At 38.3% G+C, this 26,206-nt stretch overlaps 1 protein-coding gene across 1 annotated transcript in view; it reads left to right on the top strand.

Moving 5' to 3' along the window:
- Positions 1-26,206, top strand: part of SDCCAG8 (SHH signaling and ciliogenesis regulator SDCCAG8) — a 114,980-nt gene that overhangs the window by 70,290 nt on the left and 18,484 nt on the right. Inside the window, exon 16 of the mRNA XM_070950574.1 lies at positions 2,346-2,477. Within this exon, the coding sequence (XP_070806675.1) occupies positions 2,346-2,477 (132 nt within the window). The remainder of the gene's footprint in view (positions 1-2,345; positions 2,478-26,206) is intronic.

Below are 26,206 nucleotides of genomic sequence, written 5' to 3'. Positions count from 1 at the left end.
TTTCTATGTGATTTTTCCCCCTTTTTTGGATTATTGTGGTGTCTAAGGTTTGTGGATTGATGCTTGACACTGTCTATTGTGTATTTGTGATTTGCTCTTTGTAATTAAGTGCAACAATGGAAGTCCATTGGGTCTCGTTATATATAATGGTTGGTTTAATTTGTTTCACTTCTATCTTGTTAATTGTAAATTGATCATTAAGATTTGAATTCTAATCTGTCACCAGGGTTGAGTGTATTGAAGCTAGAGAAACGATCCTGTTTTTAATCACCGATTATGAGAAACAAATTTTATAATTTTGGTGCACATTGCAGTCCATATATTTTAACACTGTTTTTATGGTGTTATAAATATTGTTAAATGACTTTTAGTGTAGTTTTACTGTTTCCCTATAATGGATAAATTATATTACCATTTTGGCAACAGTAGGCATCCAACTGTGTGAGTTTAATTGAAGTAAAGAACATGCACCCGGTTGAACTGTTTTTCTGCATGTTCAATTGATGCTGCATTGGATGACTGCAGTCTTTACAGTTAAACACCAGGAGTGTCTTGCAAAGCTAGAGAATCAGAAGCTAAAACTGAACTTGTGCGGAAAAGTAAGCCACAACTGTGATATCTTTTTTTTTTGTCCTAATCTCCATCAAAAGAAATAGAAGCTACCTTACATTTAATTATATTACGCTAAAATGCTAAGTTTCTGATGAATAGGAAAGCAACGATAGTGAACCAAATATTTTGTGCAAAATTTTTGTATGTCTGTCAAAATTAAAGGGACAAAACTAGCTTTTTAAGCTAAATGTGCATGGAGTGATTTACAACATCCTTGATTTACAACCATATATTTAGTGCCCATTTGAAGTTAAAACAGCACTTTAAAAAGTGTCAAGATTATTTTTCACATGTACGATCTTTACAGCATTCCCGTGGTCACGTAACCAAAATTTGGATGCTTGATGACTGGCATGTATTTATAACGACGGTTGCAGTGTCTCAGGGTCAATTGATCAACCTTTTGTGACCTTCTGACAAGCAAAGTGGAATGAGGAAGCCAGATTCACTTAACAGCCATGTTACTAACTTAACAGCAGTGTTTCACTTAAAACTATGGCAGAAATGGTCATAAAATGGGGCAAAACTCACTTAACAACTATCTTGGTTAGCAATAGAAATTTTGGGGTCAAAGGTTGAGGACTACGTGTACGCTAGCTTCTTGATGGATCAAGATTTATGAATGTTTTGTGCTAGATTTTGCAGATGTGGTATTTCAGTAACATTGCAGTGCCTACATCACAAAGAAAATGTGTGAGTGAAATGACAGAATTGTGGGCTTAATTATTTGCCACAATAACTCTTTTATTATTTAAATTATATATTCTGTGACTCCAGTCTTCAAAATTATTAGTGGCATGCCATATTTTTAATCTGAGGTTCACAGAATTTGGTGGAACGTCTTTTCTATGAAATATGCTTAGGATTGATTGATTTATCAAATTAATTATTTATTTATCAAACCTCACAAGAAATGACTTTGGGTACAATACAGCAAAAAAAATATAAAAACAATAAGCATGTCTAAAGCAGACAAAAATAAACATAAAACACAAGAGAGATTAAGATCAGTAAGAAAGCCACCTCAAGATTTCACCAGTCTCCTGAAACCTTCAGGCCAAATGACATAGCCAGGTATTGAGGGACTTCCAGAAAATAATAAGGATGGAGATTACCTCACTTTGGGGGGGAGGGAGGAATGTCCCATAATGCAGTTACCATGGCATAGAAGTCTGCCCCCTCAGGCCCACCTAATGTGGTTCCTGCAGTTTTGTGGCACTGAAAAGAAAACTATAACACCTTCCTGCAAAGTAAATGAAATTATATAAGGTAGTTTCACATAGTTATACCCTAGTGTAACGAACTTCCCCAAAAAAGTCCGTAGTTTATTTTACTTTAATTTATTTTATATTTATTTACTTATTTAACAAACTTACATGGCTGCCCAAATCACTCACAGTGACTCTGGGCAGCTTACAAAGATGAAACCCCAATACAAAAGCCAATAAACCCCCATACCCCTGGCAACAATAATTCAGCCTTTTACTTCTTAGTGTCCTCTAAATTAGACTATGACACCTATTATCTAAGCCAGTGCTGGTCTAAATACAGGCTTTAAGTTGCAGATTCTGGTAGAGTTATGTCCCCAGATATGCAGCAGTACTTCCAGAGTACGTTTTGATATTCTCTGCCCTGAAGAAAGATGCAGATGTGAAGTATAGAGTTGTTAAGTTGATGATACACTGCATGATAAAATCTGGCAACATCCATCATCAGTGTTCTTAATTCTCTAGGTCGGAAATCAGCCAGCTTAGTCAGGAAAATGAGTACATCCATGACAGACTGGAAAAGGTGCAGAAAAGGCATGATGAATTGGAGGATCAGTGTATCCAGCATGGAAGGATGCATGAGAAAATGAAGCTAAGGTAGGGAGATTTATTAATTTATCCCTGTGCGGTTTACTATAACAAAACTGATGTTCCTATACTTTTCATCTCAAAAGCATTATCAATATTTTAGGTAATTGCTTAATTTAAAAAAAATTAACAGATAAAAAAATTCAAATACAAATGCAGTCCAAATTATATTCAAATATGCTTGCCTCCAATAAATAATTTCTGTGTCTTTGTCAGCAACTATATTTCAATAGACTTTTAAAAAAATACAGATGTGTGTAAGTGTGTGTAAAACATACATCTTATTTAAAAAAAAAAAAACTCCATCCAGTTGAGGCAGAGCTCCATATCACTCTGTGGCTATGATAGACAGGATTGTTGCCTCCTTTAAACCAGTCTGGTCAACATAGGTATGTCTCTTCATCTACATTTGCCATGAGACTTAGTTTCTAATGTATATGACCTGGTATTAATAATGCAGAAGAATAATTGCTGAAAATTTAGAATAGCTTAATTTTTTTTTTTTTATCCAGGCTACTCGCTCCCTTTTTTGGATTATTCTTCTTTGTGTTCAATCACAAATCAACTTTCTTGTTTATTGCCTCTGAGGCAGCTGACCTTCTCTAACATGCCATCTGCAGTCACCCTTACATCTGTTTAAGAAATGCCACTTCTTCAGTTTTTTCCTCTCACTGAATTTCTAAATGTCTTACTTGCTGTTTATATATCTTGTCATTTATAATCGTTTGGCCTCATTTTCAGTCCTCTTGGTAATATTCATATCAGAACTTATTAAGTTGTAAAACAGCACTAGATTTGTTGTTCACTACATTATTGATTTAATCTAAGGTTTGGAATATTTCCTTACAAATATGTTACCTACCAGTATTTCAGATATTACTGCTTGTGACAATATGTGTTTACTCTGTCCCCCCAAAATAGAGGCAGTTGATATCAGTTCACCAAAATGCCTCACTCTTCCATTTCAAACATTTCATAAAGCTTTTGTTATAGCTTTAATAAAGGAGGAGATTTGAACTCTTCAGATTTTTTTCTACCATACATTTATATCCTCACAATTGGTTGGGAAATAGTATCAGATTCTGCATTCTACCTATCTTTAGAAAGTGACTTTTATTGTTATTCTGTAGCTGCTGGCTTTGTAGATCCTTGGCTTTGAATTAGGGTCTTTAATATTGTGGTGGTTTCTTTTGATTTCCCAATATAGAAGAATTGCAGTTGCAGCCCAATTTAACCCAAAAGATAATCTGAAAGGAAAGTTAGAAAATGTGGCAGGGATATGCATGTAATCCTTCTTTTCTTACTAGGATAAATAACAACTCCCAGAAATATTTGAATGTTTGATATGTTTAATCAGTTCAATAGGCTTTGTCTTCCTGTGCCCATTTGTACTTGGTCTAATCATGATATTCTGCTATTATAAGAATCTGAGTGGAGCAGTGAAAACACTGGAATAAACTATATACAAAATATTTTACGTTAACTCTTTATTCCATATGTTGAAGAACTTGTAGAGTCCAAAGAATTTAACTTCTTTTAAATGGATAGAATCATTGCAATAGTGTATTACTCAGAATATCTTTTACACCCAACATACAGAAATCAGTCACAGCTTTTAAACATGAAATATAATTGTTTTTTTTTTAAAGATTATATTCCAGGTAATCTATATGGAGAAAAAAATACAAAGCAATTCTTTAATTCTAAATGATACTGAAGATTTGAAACAAAATGTAAACAGATTTATTCACTTGGAAGATGATTATAATTTAAAAGAAGAAACTGAAGAAAAATTAGGAAATGATGTAAAGTGAACATAAAAGCTGTAATTGGGACAAGACATACATCAAATACCTTAGAAGTTAACTTAATTTTAGAATCTCAAACTAAATGAATTTCATAGCAGACTTCAAATACATATGAAGCAAATTCAAGAATCTTTATATGATTCTAAAAAAGAAGGGATCATTATTAACTTAAAAAGTTAATGGCTACTAGTGAAGCTTTCCTAATAGGAGAAAATTTGGTGGCAAGAAGTTTTTATAAATTCCACAGACATCTCAGGGATATATGTTCTCTCTGTACAAATAACAGATAGTTTCTAAAATATGTCTATAATAGAAATTATTTCCAATACCAAACAATATTTTTCATATTCCCCTTAAGTGGTATACAAGCCCAAACTTTTGCATTTTTTGAGGATTTTGGAGGGTTAAAATGAGTGCCTTAAGATTTATAGGTGTGCGCATCATCTATTTTATCCCTTAAAATTCCTGAACTTGGCTTGTCCACTTTTTCAGCTATCCTCTCAATATGCCACACAAAGACTAGTACATCATTATGCCAACAGAAGTTGCACAGTCTTGGTGTAATCTAAATCTTTTTGACTACAGTAGCATTTTATTTAGAGCCTAGTCTGCACAAATAGTTGGCTAAAATTATCTTTGATTCATGGCAGTTACTTTATGTTTCTGATTATTTAAAATTTTCTTTCAAAGGACTTTACCATATTTCAATATAAATGTTTGCATAATAAACCTGATTAAAATAATCCTTGCATTCTTTCATCACTGCATAGATCACTGGGAAATGACTATGGACTAAGATGGGAAAAACTACAATTGTCACTATTAGGGAGAATCTCTGTGATATTTTTGTTTCAGACAATAAGTGTTTTGGCAACTGATGTACCATAAAACAATGTCAAAAAGATACATCTACGTTTGTACAGCCAGAGAAAAACCTACAAGTTAAATATAAGGTGTTACAAATTGCAAAGGAAAGAGGAGGATTAGATCTATTTTATCTGAAATTGGGTATTGTAGCTTGTTGTTAGACTTACTTCCTTGCAGCAAGATATTCCAAAGGGTGATGGCCGTGGCAGAAAAGGCTCTTCTCCTGGATCTCACCAACTGAAATCCTTTGGCCTATGGATCCACAGTAGACTCCTTCTGCCAGCATCAATGGGCAGGTCAGTTTCCCATTGGGGAAAGACATTTCCAAAGGTATCCTGGAGCCAAACTATAGAGAACTTTAACGATAATAACCAATACCTTGAATTGCATCCAGAAACAGCCAGTGCAGCTCATGGTATTACATTGCCATCCTTGGGCCTTCAAAACTGTCTGCACTGCTTCATGCTTCCAAAAATTCTTCAAGGATAGCCCATTTTTATTTATTTATTTATTTTATTAAATTTCTATACCGCCCTTCTCCCAAAGGACTCAGGGCAGTGAACAGCTACAAGATAAAACACAGAAATACAAAAATTTAAAATAGATTAAAAACAAATTAAATAATTTGGCTGAATTTAAAATACCCCATAATTTAAAACAAATTAAAATTTGTATTTAAAATTTATATTTAAAAGGGGAGAAGATTTAGGCCAGGCCAGCTTGATGAAATAAAAAAGTTTTAAGCGCGCGACGGAAGGTGCGCAGATCCGGGATCCTCCGTATCTCCGGGGGGAGCTCATTCCAGATCGTAGGTGCCCCCACAGAGAAGGCTCTCCCCCTAGGGGCTGCCAGTCGACATTGTTTGGCCAACGGCACCCGGAGGAGCCCCTCTCTATGGGAGCGTACTGGCCGGTGGGAGGCTATTGGTGGTAGCAGGCGGTCCCGTAGATAACCAGGTCCTAAGCCATGGAGCGCTTTAAAGGTGATAACCAGAACCTTGAAGCGCACTCGGAAGACCACTGGGAGCCAGTGCAGCTCGCACAGGAGAGGTGTTACATGGGAGCTCCACGTTGCTCCCATAACCACCTGCGCGGCCGCACTCTGCGCCAGTTGGAGCCTCCGAGTGCACCTCAAGGGGAGCCCCATGTAGAGAGCATTACAGTAGTCCAGACGGGAGGTGACGAGGGCATGAGTGACTGTGTGTAGGGAGTCCCGATCTAGAAAGGGACGCAACTGGCGGATCAGGTGGACCTGATGAAAAATCCTCCCGGTCACGGCCGTCAAGTGCTCTTCTAAAGACAGCCGTGAATCCAGGAGGACGCCCAAGTTGCGAGCCCTTTCCATGGGGGCCAATGATTCGCCCCCAATAGTCAGCGATGGCACCAGCTGACTATATCGGGACGTCGGAAACCACAGCCACTCAGTCTTGGATGGGTTGAGCCTGAGCCTGTTCCTCCCCATCCAGATCCGTACGGCCTCCAGGCACCGGGACATCACTTCAAGGGCATCGTTGGAATGGTCCGGGGTGGAGATGTACAGCTGGGTGTCGTCAGCGTACTGATGGTACTTCACCCCGAAACCACGGATGATCTCGCCCAGCGGCTTTACATAAATGTTGAACAAAAGGGGCGAGAGGACCGATCCCTGCGGCACCCCACATATGAGGGGCCTCAGGGTCGACCTCTGCCCCCCTGTCAACACGGACTGCGACCGGTCGGAGAGAAGGGAGGAGAACCACCGTAGTATGGTGCCTCCCACCCCCAACTCTTCCAACCGGTGCAGCATGATACCATGGTCGATGGTATCAAAAGCCGCTGAGAGATCTAACAGGACCAAGACAGAGGAGCAACCCCTGTCCCGAGCCCTCCAAAGATCATCAACCAACGTGACCAATGCTGTTTCCGTGCTGTACCCAGGCCTGAAACCCGACTGGAACGGATCTAGATACGACGTTTCATCCAGGTACTGAGGAAGCTGTCGCGCAACCACACTCTCAACAACCTTCGCAATAAAGTGAAGGTTGGAGACTGGACGATAATTAGCCAATACTGCCGGGTCCAGGGAAGGCTTCTTGAGGAGAGGCCTCACCACCGCCTCCTTCAAGGCGGCGGGGAAGGCACCCTCACCCAATGATGCATTTATAATCCCCTGGAGCCAGCCTCACGTCACTTCCCGGGAAGCCAATACTAACCAGGAGGGACACGGGCCAACAAACGTGGTCGCATTCAATCTACCCAGAATCCTGTCCACGTCATCTGGGGTCACAGGATCAAACTTGTCCCAGATAATATTCTCAAGACCTGCCTCCATCACCCTCGCTGGACCTACCCAGTCGGAGTCCAGACCTTCTCGAATCTGAGTGATTTTGTCATGCAGATATTGAACAAAATCCTCGGCTCTTCCCTCCATGGGGTCCTCCCGCGCTTCCTGGTGGAGCAGGGAGCGGGTCACCCTAAACAGGGTGGCCGGGTGATTATCTGATGACGCAATAAAAGCAGCAAAATGGGTACACTTTGCTGCTTTTATCACCACTAGGTAATTCTTAATATGAGATCTTACCAGTGTCTGGTCCGATTCAGAAAGACTAGCCCTCCAACTACTCTCTAGGCGTCTTTTTTGGCGCTTCATCTCCCTCAGCTCCTCAGTAAACCAAGGAGCCAGGTGAGAACGGCGCCAGGTCAGAGGCCGCAAAGGCACGACTCGATCCAGAGCTCCAGAGGCCGCCCTATCCCAGGCGGCCACTAGGTCTCCGGTCGAGGCGTGTGCAAGATCCTAGGGGATTGGCCCAAGCTCCATCTGGAACCTATCAGGTTCCATCAGGTGCCTGGGACGGTACCATCTTACTGGTTCCGCCTCCCTGCGGCGGGGTACCGCGGTTCAAAGGTCAAGGCGAAGGAGAGAGTGATCCGACCATGACAAGGTGTCAATGACTATGTCCCCTATCTCAAGATCACTCAACCACTGTCCAGAGACAAAAACCAGGTCCAGTGTGTTTCCCCCCCCTGTGCGTAGGGCCATGAATTAGCTGGGTCAGGTCCATGGCTGTCATGGAAGCCATGGAAGCCATGAACTCCCGAGCCACCTCAGATGCCTCACCCGCAGACGGCAGGCTAAAGTCCCCCATGACCATGTACAACATGTTGTAGTAATCCAAGCGGGAGATGATCAGGGCCTGAGTGACTCAGTGCAGGACTTCACCATGCAGAAAAGGGTGCAATTGGTATACCACATGCAGTTGTGTGAAGGCTCTCCTAGCCCTGGCACCTGCTCTTTGAGCAGGAGTTTATGACCCCACATTGGGTATCTTTGGGGTGGTGCCCACCCCACCCAGAACTAAAGATTTTAAGCCTCCAGATGCTGAGGCTCCACATACCAACATTATCAAAGTTACCATTACCAGGGTTCAGCTTAAGCCTGTTGTCCCCCATCAGGCCCCCACAGCCTCCAGGCAGCACTACAAAAGTGCAGTCACAGCATCACTTCAGTCAAATATGTAGTTGAAAGGATTAAAATTTACATTATGCTATAATCTTAAAGAAAATATTCATAATATGATGTACTGTAGGTATATGACACTAGAAAAATGTAGAATCTTAAAGATACTTCAAATTTGTGTTGGAAATGTGAAAAATAACAAAAGTCATTTTATCATCTTGGACCTGTAAAAAAGCTTGAAAACTTTAGGCTCAAATACATATAGATTCCTAGGATTTTAAATACTGGTATTAATATTTAATTGAAACCAGAACTTTTTCTCCTGGGATTGGTGGATAAACAGAAAAGAGTCATGGAACACTGTTTTTATATGTGATTACTTCAACATGATGGTATGCCAAAGATGGAAAATTTTTGACAATATCTCCAGGGTAGAGAGTGGTGTGGTGACTCAGCAGTTAAGACGCTGAGCTTGTCAGCTGGAAACCAACAGCCCAGATTTGAGATCCAAGTGTCATGCGACGGGATGAGTTCCCTTTGCTTAGCAACTCGAAAACATGCAAATGCAAGTAGATAAATAGGTACCACTTTGGTGGGGAGGAAACAGCATTCCATGACATTATGCTGGCCACATGATCACAGAAATGTCTTCAGACAGCGCTAGCAAAATGGCTCTTGAAACTGAGATGAGTGCCCTCCCCTATAGTCAGTTACATAAAATCTGCAGGACTTCTTTCCTTCCTTTCCTACAATAGAGCAATGCTTTGTGAAGATGACAGAATTTTCTGCAATTGACTTATTTGATTACAGAAAAGACAATAACCACATTTATAACTGACTGGAAATCTCTTAATGACTTTTTGCATAAAAAAGAAGAAAAAAAACTTAACATGTGATTTATGGTTTAGATGATTAGATAATTGGATGAATAGACTATGGAAAGAAGAGAGTCATGACATAACCTTAGAGAGGGAGAGGTTAAAATATAACTACTTATAGCTGCAGTGAAGATGATAAATTATTCTTATTTTACCTTGTTAAAAAGATATTTATATCTTTTCTTGTTTTCTTTTTTCTACTTTTCATCTTTTATCTATATTTTTTATCTCTTACATTTTCTTTTTGCATTTTTAGCTTTTTTTAATCTCTCCCTTTCTCTTTCTCTTTCTCTTTCTCTTTCTCTTTCTCTTTCTCCATTCTTGTTCTTTAGTTTGTAAGTGTTATTTTTCTTGTTCTTAAAACTCTTAATAAAAATGTTATATATTATATAAAAATCATAGATAATATCTATAATATAAAGAGAAAGAGTCCTACATATGGTAGCAGGGTGTAAGATGCAGGTAGGAACAACATGCACTGAATGGCAGAACCAAGTAGCAGGCACTGTGTACAAGAACATCTGCACAATGTAGTAGTGCCATGGGACAGTAACATCAGGAAGAAGCAATATGAGAAGCTGGAGAAGTTCCAAGGCCTGAAGGAGGAAATGGAGTGGATATGGATAGTAAAGGCCAAAATGGTCCGAGTGATAGGAGCCCTTGATCCCATGACTCCTAAGCTGGAAGAGTGGCTCCAAAAGTTCCTAGGAACAACGTCGGAGCTCTTTGTTCAGAAGAGTGAGTGCTAGGAATAGCTAAGATACTTCACAGAAAACCTCAGAATCTCAGATCCTCTCGGTTCACCTCTATCAAAGACACATATCTTTAATAGGGTGAGAAGGGAGTTTTTATATATATAAAGGAAATGAGTATGAATTTGGTATAGGACAGGTGAGATCCTCAGCATTATTTATAACTCAGCAGCAATTATAACTTAATGAAATGCTTATCCAGTTCATATCAGGGTTTAATAAATGAAAGTCTGCCAATATAACAAAATCAGCTGGATATCGCCATTGGTTAATCTTCATCAACTGTGATGGATGTAGTGCCTTTTCACTAAGCTATTCTATGGAAGCCCAGAACTACTTAAAAAGAAAAAAAACACTTGGTACAAATTCACTAATAGTTGTGTGTGTGTGTGTGTGTGTGTGTGTGTGTGTGTTCTGTCAGTAGAAGTATATATTGTCATAGACATATTCTCAACCATAACATATGGCTATGAAGGACCACCAAGAGAATACATGCTTATCAAACATAAATAAAAGTAGAACCAATCTTAATTGCCTTAGAAATGGAAGATTACAGATGGAATTCTGCCACATGAAAAAAAAATGTTCCATTTGTCGCCAGTGTGCCATATCTTGGTGATGAAAACATTCTCTGAAATCAATTTTTAAATAATTGACAGGGTCATATGAAAAGTTATACTTTTCAGATGGACTGATCCTAAATAATTTAGGATTTTCTGGGACCTGCATCTTAGCTATGATCAAGAGGGATTGAAAACTTGAGCATTTGGTATGGGAAGAGCATACTGTGGTAAACAGAGCCTGCATAAGAAGGCAATGTGACCACATTGTTTTTGATTTGAGTCTTTCCAAGCATTCTTCAAGGGCAGGCCCCTGGAAAAAATAGCTACATTAATTTAAACATGAGATAATTAAGGCATACATCATTATGGTCATGCATGTCTCCAGCAGAAACAGGCACAACTGGTACACAGTGCTGGATCTAAACGTACCTCCAGGCTTCAAATCTGCTTCAGAGGGAATGCTGCCCAATTCTGAATAGGGTATACCTACAGTCTTACTTTGTCATATCTGCTAGACAACCAAACTCAGTCTTATCTGAACTAAGTCTTGATTTGTTTATATACATTCAGCGTCTTGCAGTGTTTCAGAACATCATCAGTCAGAGAAAGGAATTCTAGCCCCATCTTTTTCCCGTACATGCAGAATAAGACTTTTCTTTTAAGTAGGAAGAATTTATTCTACTGTACATTGCAGATACCTTCCTTTGCAGCACTGAATATGACAGCTGGAAACAAGAAAAGAGGTGGTCATTGTCAGAAACTGCAGGTGTTGGGGGGGAAAACCTGATGTGCCAAATGGGGAAGTTTTATGGGGTTGATGGCTCTACAAGCTGGAAGTACATTAAGCATCTCAATATCTTAAATTCTTCAGAAAACCAAAATGTCTGACTTTAGTAGAAGAGCACTCAACAATTCTGTGAACTTATCATGTCATCCCCCAAATCCATTAAGTGATTGGAAAATCTTCCAAAGCCTTGAAAACTCCACCTAGTTTCATCTGAGAATAGGCAGATTGCAATTATTGTAGCTGACAGTAGATATTTTCAACTAATTTAAGTCAGTTATATTCTGACCAGGAATGAAAATGTGCCTTGTCATGTTTGTGACTATGATAATCACAACGAAAGCCATAAAGTACTAAGCTACATCTGATGAGAAACTTCACTGAGTTTCCTTCAAAAAGTTAGAGGAAAAATCAGCATTAATTTTAATGTCACTTCTATCAATACAAATAGAAGACAGGAAACAAATGAACATATCACCGTATCCTATTGTTGCCTTACGGTCTCATTATGAGGTGGGGCTTTACTACATGGACCCAAAGAACTTGTCTTCTGTTGTAGACTGTCATTCAAGAAATCTGATGAACAGAGTTGAATCTGTTTGAATCTTTCATCTTCACTCAACCAGCTTCAGTCACACACGCTATTTGTACAGAATGGGACAACTCACCATGGCCGACTCACTACCACCAACTCACCATGGGACAACTCGCTATGGGACAATTGAACAATTCAATTTAATTATTTAAAATAAATGAAAAATTATTTTAACTTTTGTCATTTACATTTCATTTTCTCCCTCCTTTGGCATCCTTTTTTAATGGTTCTATTCCACCATTCCTTTAATATTAGTGTAACTCTTGTCCCGTGGTGAGTTGGCTGTGATGAGTTGGCCATGGCAAGTTGGCTGTGGCAAATTGTCATAGACCCTACTTGTACAGCAACTTATTTGATTAAGCATTTATTGAATGAGCTATTTCTATTTTCTTGTGTTAAGTAACAGCACTTTGATTCAAACAGCATAATCAGGATTGTGTTGATAAAATAAAGCAGAACATGAATCATTCCCCAATGACCAGTGTGTCATTTTTACCACACTGGTAAAAATTAAGTATAATATCCACATAATCACTGAAATGGCAGCACCTATCTCTCCTTGTCTTGATACACAATTGAGCCTAAGAGGACAAAACAACAGTGGAAAGCTTTCATTACTTAAATGTGGTCATCAATCAGATCCAGTCATACAGTCAAACATAAAACTTAAAACAAGCAAAAACTCGAATCTGTTCAGCCTAGCCCAGTTTTCACCACTTATCTGAATTTTCAGTACTGTAGTAATTGCTCGTCCTAATTCTCACACACTAAACACTTCTCATACACTGAAGATCTAACATTTCTTTCTTATCTCAACCCAGTGGTGAAATCCTACCAGTTCACACCGGTTCGGGTGAACCGGTACTGATAAAAGCTACTGGTTCACCAAACTGGTAGTAAAAAAAAGTTACCGGTTGGTCCGAACCGGTATTTCCAACAATCAGCTGTGCCATGCAATTTATATTCGCTAGAAAGCAGGAAATACTGCTTTCTAGTGAATCTAAATAGCACGGTACAGCTGTCCCCCCCCATTGCTGTTCTACTTACCTTAAAAAGTGTCCTTTTCCCGCATGAAGCACGTGTTTGGTGCACACTGCACATGCGCATGCATGCAGCATGTGTTTGGCGCACACTGCATGCAGTGTGCGTTTTGTACACACCACGCATGTGCGGGCAGCAACCGGTAGCAAACCACGGAGAATTTCACCACTGTCTCAACCCCAAAGTGTAATCATGTATTTTTTTTGTTGTGATCTTTTAGTTGTGCAGGGTGTTATTTCATCCTAGCAGATCAGTGGTGGGTTGCTACTGGTTCTTCCTGGTTCGCAAGAACTGGTAGTGGAAATTTTGAGTAGTTCGGAGAACCAGTAAATACCACCTCTGCCTGGCCCTGCCCCCAATCTATTCGCTGCCTCCCGACTCCCAGCTGATCGGCTAGAAGGAAAATATCAAAGCTCACTTGACAAAGAAGAGGGAAAAAAACAAGACACCGTCGCTTTAAATTGAGAAGCCTCCCAACTGATCGGCTAAAAGGAAAAAATCAGGAACGCTTCTCAGCCAGGAGATCACTTGGCAAAGAAGAAGGGGGGGAAATAAAGACGCAGTCGCTTTAAATTGACAAGCCAAGAAGCAGCTGCTAGAGGGAAGTTCTTACTTGTAGAAGCGGTGACATTCAGCAGTTCGTTTCTGGGTCAGCTGGACAGCAAACTGGATAAGAGGAGGGATTCATACACGGTTGTATGTTTTGAAGTTTTGGGGTTTGTGCAACATGGGCTTTGTGTTTCTAAAAAAGTTTGGGCGATTTCCATTGTGAAATATCCTGTCTTCAATGAGTTTTCTGCCTGCTTTTAGATGGAACCAAACTTCCGGCTTCCACCTTCTATTATCTCTAAGCACCGATAGCTGTTTCCTTCTTACAAAGTTTCCTTTATGCAGCTGGCAGGAATGTGGAATGAGTATCAGGCAGGTTCCTTCTTAGCAGCTTGATTTTTCCTTGCTTTTCTTATGAGTAATATTTTATTTGGGGAAATGAAGAGGGGGGAGTTTGATTCCTTCCCAGAGCAGGTTAGTGGGGTGGGAAGGGAATGGGGATTTTGAAGTAACCTTCCCCTGGAGTAGGGAGGGAATGGGGATATTGCAGTAACCTTCCCCTGTTACCCCACACCCACCAAGCCACACCCACAGAACCAGTAGCAAAAAATTTTGAAATCCACCACTGCATAAGTCAATATGCTTGTAAGCACTCTTGTAATCTTTGACTTTTAGGCTTGCTATCAAACATCAGCCATAATACTAATGACTGTTTTGAACAATAGGCAGGTTGTATTACACGAATGGCTATTTTATATGTGAATTATGACTGAAATATTTCTGCACCTATATTGGTTCACACTGTCAGGAAGTTTCTCCTTAGTTTTAGGTTGCTTCTCTCTTTGTTCAGTTTCCATCCTTTGCTTCTTGTTTTGCCTTCACTGGTGCTTTGGAAAATACATTGCCCCCCCCTTCTTTCTGGCAGCCCCTTAAAAGCCTGTTGCCTATCACACTCTTGGGCAAAGCATGTGAGCCATTTCCTCCTTTCAGTGGTACATGAAAGTGCATCTATGGTATGTAGATAATAAAGTTGAAAAAAGGTGAACAACATTTTTACAGAACTATAGGTACGCTGAGGCCACGCCCACAGAACCGGTAGTAAAAAAATTTAGAACCCACCCCTGTAGCAGATAGATATTGCTAATCACCCAGGATTGATGTTTTAAGAAACTAACTAATGTGTTTCACCAGTTCCACCTTCTTGTTGCAGGTACCAGGCAGATACTAAGAAACCAAGTGATAAATCTTTTCCAAACAGGTGCTCTATGAGCATATTTTCTACTTCTTCCTTCAGAATAGCAACTATATCTTAGTCTATTCAAGTTTTTTATAGTATTTTTTTGTCCAAATGTTAATTTTTCAAAAGTGAGGTCTAACTACAATTAAATGTTCAATTTTACTTGATGAAACACATGCTTCATGTAAATCAGCGGTCCTCAACCTTTCCAGCTTGGTGGACCAGCGGGGGGAGGAGAGAAGGGTATGGTTCTATGCAAGTGGCAGATGGAGCTTCATGCATCCTCTCACCTGCTTGCATGGCCCTGTTCCGAATGGGCCACAGCCCGGGGTTTGGAGACTCCTGATGTAAATTACTCTTTTAAATAATATTTTAAAGTTGATTATCTGAAAAGTCGCTTGTAATTATTTGTAATGACATAAAACCAGAGTTATCACACTAAGAAAAATATAATTGGCTGGGAGTGCCATAAATCCAGTTTTGATTAAAAAAAAAAACTACAAATTAGTGATATTGGCAGGATTGTCTAATGCAATCGTGTATGTATTAATGATTTCCTTAAATTTTGATTCCTGATTAAAAATATTTACAACTACGTGGTTTTGAAACCACTGTCATGGTTAGATTGCTGTAATTATGCAAGTTCATTAGAATTTTCTCAAAGGTGCTTTTTCAAGAGGCAACTGGACTCTCTGGTTTTTCTTTGAAGATGTTTCGCTTCTTGGATGAGAAGCGAAACGTCTTCAAAGAAAAACCAGAAAGTCCAGTTGCCTCTTGAAAAAGCATCTTTGGGAAAACCATGACCTGGAAGACTGAGAATCTCCATAAACATTCACTGGAATTTGTCTAAATGTTATATCTTTTCTTTTTCTTAGATCAAAATATAACTAAAATAAATTTGCTTGTATTCATGTAGAAGAATTAATGTATCAGTGCCTCAGGGAAAAGAGAGCTCCTAAGACAAGAGATGACATTTTAAAAACATTCATGTTTTTATTTCTATATGAATCAGTCACACATGTAATTAATACCAGCTATTTCCATGATGTGGTAACAATTAAAAACATCCGTTCAAATAATATTTTATATTCAGTGAGTATTTGTTGATTAGTTAACCTGGTATGTGCAAATCCAAAAGAGGTTTTTGCTGTCTATGGAGCTTTGTCTACTGTATGTCTATGTATATGACCAATACTTTGCTTTTAAAATTGGCTTCTAACACCTACTTGATCTCTTTTGAGTACCATAGTTCAAAAGAAAAGCTTAGAGAATTGGCAGTTTGGGGCAGATGTGTGTCTATTCCTCAGGCATCAGTGGCTGTAAGTTAACAATTAAAAAAATGTACAGCCATCTGTGTAACAAGATGGCAGAGCTCTGCACTTGCCTGTTACTATAAATAAGGAAAAAATCTTGTCTAATTTCATAGATGTTAGTTTATAAAGACTCGATGTGTCAAATGTGTATTATGCTTCTGGGTTGTATTGGCAGCCAAATACCTGGAGTGGTGGCCTTTTCAGAATTGAAAGCAAGCATAGCATTTATGAAATCTATTTCACTGTGGTACATCTAATATTTGATATCATATTTTTATAGTGTATATTTTATAGAAGTGAATTTACTAATATTCCCCTTCTTTGCTCATTCTCTCATCTCCTCACGCGTGAGCTATAGCTCTTAAAGGAATCCATCAGATTCTGTTGATTAATATCCTTTGCAGTCAGTTGTTGTAATGAAATTTTCTTAATTATAGAAAATATGTGGTTAACTCTACTTGAAGAATGAATTAGGAATATTGTCTTGAATGGTTCTTTAGACATGACCATACTTTTATGATCCATTCTACTGTGGGATACAGATCTCATGTATATAGGATTGCAAAAGATCAAAAGTCTAATCAAGGTTTTTTCCCTGACTTATCCACTACATATATATTAGACAGCAGAGTCATTTTAAGAAGGAAAACCAGCGCATATTTCCCATTTCTCTATTTTCCACCATCTCCATATATTGAAACTATGCACATGTAAAGGCAGAAGAAAGGAGGAAAACAGCCCATCTGTGAAGGTTCTCATAGATCTACCCAAAAATCTCTGCTATAGACAGAAAAGGCAGATGTCATAAGTGCCATTATTTCATTTTGCAAACCATGACCTGGAGTCATTATAAGAAGGAAAACCAGCGCATATTTCCCATTTCTCTATTTTCCACCATCTCCATATATTGAAACTATGCACATGTAAAGGCAGAAGAAAGGAGGAAAACAGCCCATCTGTGAAGGTTCTCATAGATCTACCCAAAAATCTCTGCTATAGACAGAAAAGGCAGATGTCATAAGTGCCATTATTTCATTTTGCAAATAACTTTTACAACTAATAAATTACTTATGGTATAAGAATAGGATGCCTGTGTTATTAAGCTACAAGTAGATAGGTTGTCTACATTAAATTTTGGTCAAATCTCACTTTAATTTCATTTTGAAGCATTTTGATAGATTAAGTTGAATGAAGAATTAAGGATCATAACTTATTTATATGACCAGTACTTTGATAACTCTTTAACTTCAGGAAAGCAGCCAATCTAAGATCTAAGATCCAAGAATTGAGCCAATACAATCTTAGCAGATTTATGGAAAGATACCAGTGTAACACTAAACAAAAACAGCATGCCATATCCCATAATAGGCATCTAATTCACAAGCTACTTAAGAATTTGACCCTGATTAAAAGTGTTGCAGAAATACTCTGCTTTTATTTTTAGGTGTATGTTATGTCATAATTCTGAACGGAACCCTCTTTGCTGATTTTAATAGCTGGTTTCCAGCGGATTCACTTGTCTTTAAATAATTGTTTTTAAGAAGGTATTTAAACTGATGTCTAATTACTATTTTCTCATTGTCTTCATTTCTGTGTTATGGATACATCTGTGTGTTTAAGTTCAGTTTCTGTGTGGTATCCCTCTGATATTTCAAGATGCACAGTATGATGTTTTGTAAATACTAGTAAGCGGCAGATCTCACACAGCAAATATCCACTTTGGGTATTTAACAAAATTGGGATCCTTCCATAGGCCTTATATGAACTCCAAATAACAATAAAATCTAATTACCAACCTATTTGGCAGAGTTCTTTAAATGGCACGCTGATTGTTTCTGGTTTTACTTTAATTGCTTTGTGACCAAGAGTACTTTGAAATCTTTTCTTTTAGAAAGAACTTTTAAAATGTATAAATAAGTGGAATGTGAAATATTGTTGTGAAAGTAATCTGGGTTGAGAATGATATTAAATGCATTTATGGATTACGTTGGTTACATGAAGCATTAGATTCTAAGAATGTAAGAGACTGTTCCTATTTAGTAACTTAACATCGACAAGCAGTTTGTTTATAATTGTTCTTTTTTCTCCTTGTCTACTACAGAATCTTCTGTGTAGCAGTCCGATGCATATACAATATCTCAGAGCGTTTTAAAATCATAATCATATCTCTTTTGACTCTTAAGAAAAAATCAATTTTAGGCCACTGAGGGCTTGTAATACATTTTGTCTGTTTTTCTAACTTACCGTATTTTCCGGCGTATAAGACGACTTTTTAACACATGAAAATCTTCTCAAAAGTCGGGGGTCGTCTTATACGCCGGGTGTCGTTCTCCTGTAACCAGGCTCCTGTAACCAAAAGACTCTGACGAGCCTTAAATGGCTCTGGCGATCGAAGCTCTGACGATCCCAGCTTTGCTTGCTAATCAGGCAACTCAGCTGGGATGCCAGAGCCATGTTAAAGGAAAAAACTTTTTTCTTTTTACATGGCTCTGCAAGCTCTGACGATCCCAGCTGAGTTGCCTGCCGATCAGACAACGCAGCTGGGATCGCCAGAGCCATGGATCCAAGCTCTGACGATCCCAGCTGCGTTGCCTGCTAATCAGGCAACTCAGCTGGGATCGCCAGAGCCCAGAGCCCTGTAAAAGAAAAAGTTTTCCCCCTCCAGCTTGCTTACCTTAGCTGCTAATCGCAACGCTTGCCTTGCTTCGCTTGCCTGAATCCATTCCATCAGCAAGCCACTCCCTGCCTGCAATCATGCAGGCAGGAGTTGTGGACTTCAACTCCCAGAATTCCTCAGCCAGCAAAACAAAGCTGGCTGAGGAATTCTGGGAGTTGAAGTCTACAAGTCTTAAAGTTGCCAAGGTTGGAGATCCCTGTTCTATTGGGTAAGTTTTTTTCCCCTTTGGGAGCTTTAAAAAAAATAGTCAATTGGGGTTTTTTTTAGTTCTTCTTTTTTAGACCTAGCCATTTAAAGCTTAGGAAGTTTTAAATTTAGCTTTCATATAAAAATAAAAATAAAATAAAATAAAGTAATATATGTGCAGCTTTCTGAGATTTAGTGTGTTTCTGTAGTGTTTCACTCTAACTACACAAACACACAAAATGTCACAAAGCTGTATGTGGAATTTTGTGTGTGTAAAGTGTGAAAGTTGGTTTTTTGGGCTTTTTGTGGCTGTGTGAGGTTCCTGCTTGTTGCAGGGGCCATTTTGGGTCTAGCACAGCTGCTTTTACATTGTGGGTGAGCCAGTTGTGTTGTGTTGTGTTGTGTTGTGTTGTGTTGTGTTGTGTTGTGTTGTGTGTGTGTAAAGTGTGAAAGTAGTTTTTGGGGGGCTTTTTGTGGCTGTGTGAGGTTCCTGCTTGTTTCAGGGGCCATTTTGGGTCTAGCACAGCTGTTTTTACATTGTGGGTGAGCCAGTTGATGTTTTTTAATTTTTATTTGGTGTGCGTTGGAAGAGGGGCAGTCTTATATGGCGAGTATAGTCCAAACCCTATATTTTAACAGGAAAAGTCAGGGGTCGTCTTATACGCCCAGTCGTCTTATACGCCGGAAAATACGGTAGTTGCTTCTATGCTGAATTGGTAAACTCCTGTTTTGTTTTGTTTTTGCTCCAGAATCAAACAGGCTGTTCTTGCTAGCCTGCCATATTCTAAATCAGATTGTTCTAATGAAACAATTGACTATAATGGAACAGTTCTTCATGTCTTTCTGAAATAATATAACACTGGTATTGATTATCTGGTGGCTAGTTTTTTGGATATCCATATGCAGATAAATACTGAAGGAGATGAAATGTGGCTGAGAATGTGCAGAACTATTGCAAAATCATAAATAAAAAAACGTAAGACCTTGACACAAACAGCTTTATTTCATTAGTAATATAAACAATATTGCTAGCTATGGGGATTATGATGTTCCACTGTAATGGATAGATATTAAATATTCACCCATGTTGAATCTTTTAATTGAGTATGGAAATAAGGGACTGGTCTTTTAAAGATAGAAATAAAAGATACTGGGCATTCAATGTTTTATTTTCATGTCAGCAAAATCCACAGGATTTTGAAGTGTCTAACATCTCTGGACGTCTGTTTAAAAGCAGCAAGACATTCCAGGTAGTACATTTCTTAGGGATTGTTACATTTCTCAAGTGTCTAAAAACACTCAGCCTTCAGTCTTGCGCCTAGCAACATACCTGAGGCAAGCTATAATCCCAAGCAAAGCACTGCCTGCCTTGTCTTATTGCTTAATTATTATACCTATTTAATGCTACTTAGAACATTGTCAGCTGTTGAGAAAAGGTAATTATCACTAGTCAAATGACACACTTTTTTTGGCTGCCTTACGGATACACATTTTACTGGTACCTTGATACATAATGAAGCCTGATAGCAAAACTTTTGCTTGTCTCTACTTCAAGCCCCAGCTGTTTCCCTGCTAAATTCATCCCATCTGTCTCCCCTTCCGTAAGGCTGTAGGCAGTATAGCATAAGTACAGAAGCAGTTCAGTGCTATTTTGGATAAACATAGCTGAAATTTGAATCCTTGCCATTTGCAATGCACACATTTTGTTTTACTGCTGTAAAGAGAGCTGTCAAAATAAAAACTACAAGGATAATTCACTGAAATGAATTCAAAAGAAGATTAAAGAAGAAATATATAGCTCGTATACGTGCAAATGGATGACCTCTTAATAGTAGTGAATTTTAAATATGCATTTCATACAAAAAGAACTTTGATCAGTTATTAATTTAGGCTGTATCTTATACCCATTGTCTAAGAATTAACAATATTCCATTATATATGGTATAGGCCCATGGCACGTGGAGCCATATCGGTGGACATGTGAGCTCAGCTCTGGTGCGCATGTGCATGCCGGCCAACTGATTTTTGGGCCTTCCGGTCCCAGCAGAAGTTGGCAAACGGGCCATTTCCGGCCTCCGGAGGGCTTCCAGGGGGGTGGGGAAGGCCATTTTCACCCTCCCCAAGCTCCTAGAAAGGCTCTGGAGCCTGGGGAGAAAAATGGGCCTACTGGACCCACTGCGTAATCCGCGCAATCGCGTGCCGGGAGCAGGGGTTCGCGCGCGCATGCGCGGGGTCAGGGTGCATAGAATTATGGGTGTGGGCACATGTGCGCATGACCCCCTCCTCCCCTGCTCCTGGCACATGATGGCAAAAAGGTTAGCCATCACTGGTATAGGCCAATTACAGGATTTGACTTTCCCTTAATGCTGTAATTGGTTGGATAATTGGATCAATCCAACTCAAGAATATGATCCATATTTTCATTGATACTGCATTATTTCAGGAAATGAAAAATATTGATAATGTTTATTCAGCTAGTTAGTTAGCCTATTGTTAACCATCCATCTCCCTTAAAGAGGGACTCTTTTCATTTATTGTAATTGTTACAACACTTTCGTTCTCATGAAAAGTAGAAATATGACGCCTTAAAGAAGAATCTTACTGATACAGTGTATATATTTGTTTTATTTATTTAGAAGATATATATGAAATTACAAGTAGGGTAAGGATGGACGTACTACCCCCATCCTGCTTCTGCCAGAGATAATCAAAAAGTGTGACCAATGTCCTTTCCATCCCATATCCAGGCCTGAACCTTGAGTGGAAGTGGTCCAGATAATCACCAACCTTCTTCAAAAAGGAAAGGTTAGAGATAGAACAAAAAATAACCCAATATGGTAGAGTCTAGAAATGGTCTTTTAAGAAGAGGGCAGACTACAGCCTCCTTAAAAGACTGGGGCACTATCTCCTCTCATGAGGAAGTATTAATCACTCCCAGAATCCAACCACGTCACCTCCCAGGAAGTTTTCACAAGCCAGGATGGGCATGGATCTAAAACACAAGTGCTTGCACTCGTATTCAGGAGCAACAGGGCCAAACCATTCCCAGATAACTGGGCAAAAAAACTGCCCAGGTGCCTTCACAGGAGCAACAACTACTCTGATATTTAACTTGGAATAAATCCGAACAAATTTGTCTTCCAGAAAATTTTGCTTACCTTAAATCGTACACAGAATTGTTTCAGAAAGTATTTTTTACATTTTTGTGCCATTCTATTTTAAAAAAATTTTATTAACTATAATATATTTCATATATGTTATCCTATCAAATAAAGTCAACTTTTCATTTGTTTGTTGAAACTGACTCTAGTTCACCAAAGTCTACATTATGATGAAACAGTTAATTTAGAATGCAATAAGATTTAAGTATTTTAATGTCAATAACATTCCTATAATTGCTTACAATCTGCAACAATAAAATATGGATTTTGTTTGGGTTGTTTAGCATCTGAAGTAACAGAGTAGTAAGATAGTCTACATTTCAGTTTCAATTGGTACAAGATTATCCAGTGTGTTTCATGGCTAAATAAGAATTTATTCTTATTGGTTGCCCCAGTAAAGTCCAATATATATTAAGTAGACATGTGTAGAATTTCTCATTATTAACCAAACATCCCATTTGATTTGAAGTGCATAGAACAGAAAACTATTATGTTGTTATTCTTTAAGTTAGAATTTACTTTTTTGTACATTTGTATAAAACTTTACAGTAAATAAGGGAAAGTAAATAATGCCAGAAATGATATCCTATAATTTGCTAAACGTACCAATTCATCTGATGGTAATCACACTGAATAAAATACTTTGAAAAAAGAGGGTAGAGGCTTCATAACTGCTATTACGAACATGTTTTTCCAAATACATTTAAATATTAAAACAAATCTAATAGATCACTGCAGGTTTAGAGATGGCACTGGTAGTAGACAGATAGCCATGGTATTACAAGCAAAATATGGAAAATATTATAGGAATATACATATTACAAAAAACAAGTGCATAAAAACTCTACTTCCGTGACTATAAACTTTCATCATAGTAGTTACTAAAACACTTTTCATATTGAAAATAAATAAATGTAGATTATATATTTATTTATTTTATCATCTGCTGCATAGTCCTTCCAAACTCTTAATTGCTACTTAGAACAGAAAGATGTCTAGGGCTCTGGATAGAACTGCACTCATGAGACCTCTCCTAACATGTATCATCCCCCCCATGGTATACTGAGGAATTGAGGGGGATGAAATGGGTGAAGAGACATCTAGAACACTGCTGGTGGAAGACAAAGAGTGAACTTGGCCTCACCACCTTCACAAGAACCCTAAAATCTGGCTGTCGTAACCTATGTTCTGGGCTATGGTGGTATGTTTTTCCATTGTCTATAGCTTGTATAAATGGAAGTTAGACACTGGCATTTTCCATTATCTATAGCCTTGTAAATGGCCAAGAGGCACCGTTTATCTTGCTTTTAACCCTTGTAAGGTGCTCAGAAACAATTATTGGACAGTCCTATAAATTTAAATATCAAATCAATATGTGATAAATCCTTTTCAAACATACTCAATGTGATCTGCCAAAATAGGATCTATCTCAACACTAATAGCATGTAATTCATGGAATCTGCTAGAATCTGTCTTGAAACATTTCAATATATTCAGTATATAATAAATCATGCAAAATTACATAAATTTACATAAATTGTCTGATGCAAAAACAAATGTTGGTTTTATTTTCTTAAATGTGTTTTAAGGGATTGCACTTTGGAATGAAAGTAGTTTAAAAAGATAGACTGATAGCGAGATAACCTGGATGCTTTTTAACTTCAAAATCAATAGAGTAAGTCCTTCCTTTCACCATGCCTCTGAGATTACTGTTAGTCCATCTGCATTATTGTCGTTTGAATATGATTCACCACAGTTGGAGTGCACTGTATAAATCAGCTGGTTGATATTGTGGTGGAAGTTAGATTGTGGAGTCCTTGGTGCTCTCTGAGCACTGATGATGTCACCTAATCAAGTAATGAAACATCTGCAAGCAAACAACCAGGCACATGCCCTACTTTAACTCAGCTGGCTAACTGCTGATTGTAGGATTATTTGGAATGTAAATAGTTGCATATTAGGCCCTGTTGAGAGTCTCTGGAGATTCCAAGTCATCCAAGTCATGGTTGTCCCAAATGTGCTTTTTCGACTTCCTCTGTTTTTTCTTGAAGAAATTTCGCTTCTCATCCAAGAAGCTTCTTCAGTTCATGGACTCACTTCAGTTCACTTCAGAACTGAAGAAGCCAAATGTCTTCAAGGAAAAACAAAGAAAGTCCAGTTGTCTTTTGAAAAAACACCTTTGGGACAACCCTGTTGAGGTTTTTAAGTTGGAAGAAATATTGAACCTATAATCTCTGCCTTGCTTGTTTCAGGATTTAACTTTGTTTTTAAAAATTTTTGTTGGTCACATCAAAGTTAAAAGACATTCACTACCTAATGAACTAAATATATATATATCATAGCCAAATATGAATGTCTGTGATGGTTTAACAAATTTTGATGCTGAAATAAAAAAGCATTAGGCAACTATATATCAGAATAACTTTTCTTCCTGTTGTGCCTTAATTAAAATTGCCACTCTTATTAAATGTTTAGCTTTAAATTTTATTTTTATATTTATTTAACTCAAAACTAACTTCTGAAGCAGAATTAGCAATTTGTGCTCTCTTTTCACTTGAAAAATGAGATATTAGCCAGCAAATATGAAAAACAGTATAAACGTTTTAAGAATGTTTTAATTGTATGCATTTCATCACCAATACAATACATTTTCACATAGATTAGTGACTTGCTACCTGTTTCTGATTTTAGCAGCCGTCTTTTCAAACTTTTAAAATTTCATAATTTTAAATGTTTAAAATCCCAGCAGGTACATTTCTTTGTGCTTTGTTCACAGTAAAAGAAGGGGAAATTCTAGGTATGAGTCTGGGATCTTAAAATAATTTGTGAGCTATGAAAATTAGGGCATCAAACGTGATTAATGGTGATGTTTTTAAACATATGGCTAGCAAAAACTTGCAAGACATGAAAAATGAATATACTGGTACTAAGTAGAAATGGTTTTTGTATGTTCCTAGAGGGAACACCTTAAAATTAGATCTATTTCAGGTGTTTGACTGGCTTGCTAAACAAAAGATCTACATAACAGCTAAAAGAGTATTCAGATCTTAAAATGTACTTTGCCAATTTATACATACAGCATGTTGAACTAATTAATTAGCATAAAATAGTGCAGTAGATCTCAAAAAATAGTTTCAGTAGATCTCAAAAAAAATAAAGTAGGACCTAGGAAATACTGACTCCCCCCCCCCACTCCGCCCCCTAACCTCAGTCCTTGCATTCGTAGCTATTTGAATAGATGTAGCAGTAACAAAGTGTGTTACTATTTCAGGGACAGGTGCCAGTACCAAAGCAAAGACTGAGATTTCCCCTTCCCACCTCGACCCGTCCTGTATCCCTGTCTTCTGTTCAGCAAGTCATAAAATCGGGGGTTCCTTCTTTCCTCATCTTGTCTAAGTACTCTTTTTGAATCTTTATTTATTTATTCATTTATTTATTGGTTTGATTTATATGCCACCCTTCTCCGGAGACTCAGGGCGGCTTACAATGCGTTCAGCAATAGCCTTCATACTTTTTGTATATACCTGCTTAGTAGGGCTTTCGGCCTCTCCAAGCGGTGTTCTTTTTATACAAAGTCAGTTTATTGCCCCCATAATCCGGGTCCTCATTTTACCTACCTCGGAAGGATGGAAGGCTGAGTCAACCTTGAGCCTGGTGAGATTTGAACTTGCAGTAATTGCAGGCAGCTGGCAGCTAAGTGCTACTTAACAGCACTTTAGTCTGCTGCGCCACCAAGGCTCCTAATATCTTTAATATGTAAATTTCATTAAAAAATAAATGTACAAATATTTTTCCTCCTCCTCATAGAAACAGCTATCGGGAGTTTTCTCTGACTTGCCAGAAATACTCAATTTTCAGACAGAGAAGAAGCATGGACAATTTCACACTTAAT

Source organism: Pituophis catenifer, unplaced genomic scaffold (genome assembly GCF_029215685.1).
Source record: "Pituophis catenifer annectens isolate HBS135680 unplaced genomic scaffold, rPitCat1.0.hap2 SCAF_1, whole genome shotgun sequence".
Taxonomy (NCBI): domain Eukaryota; kingdom Metazoa; phylum Chordata; class Lepidosauria; order Squamata; family Colubridae; genus Pituophis; species Pituophis catenifer.
The sequence above is the reverse complement of the archived record's forward strand: the minus strand, read 5'-3'. Positions and strand labels throughout refer to the sequence as shown.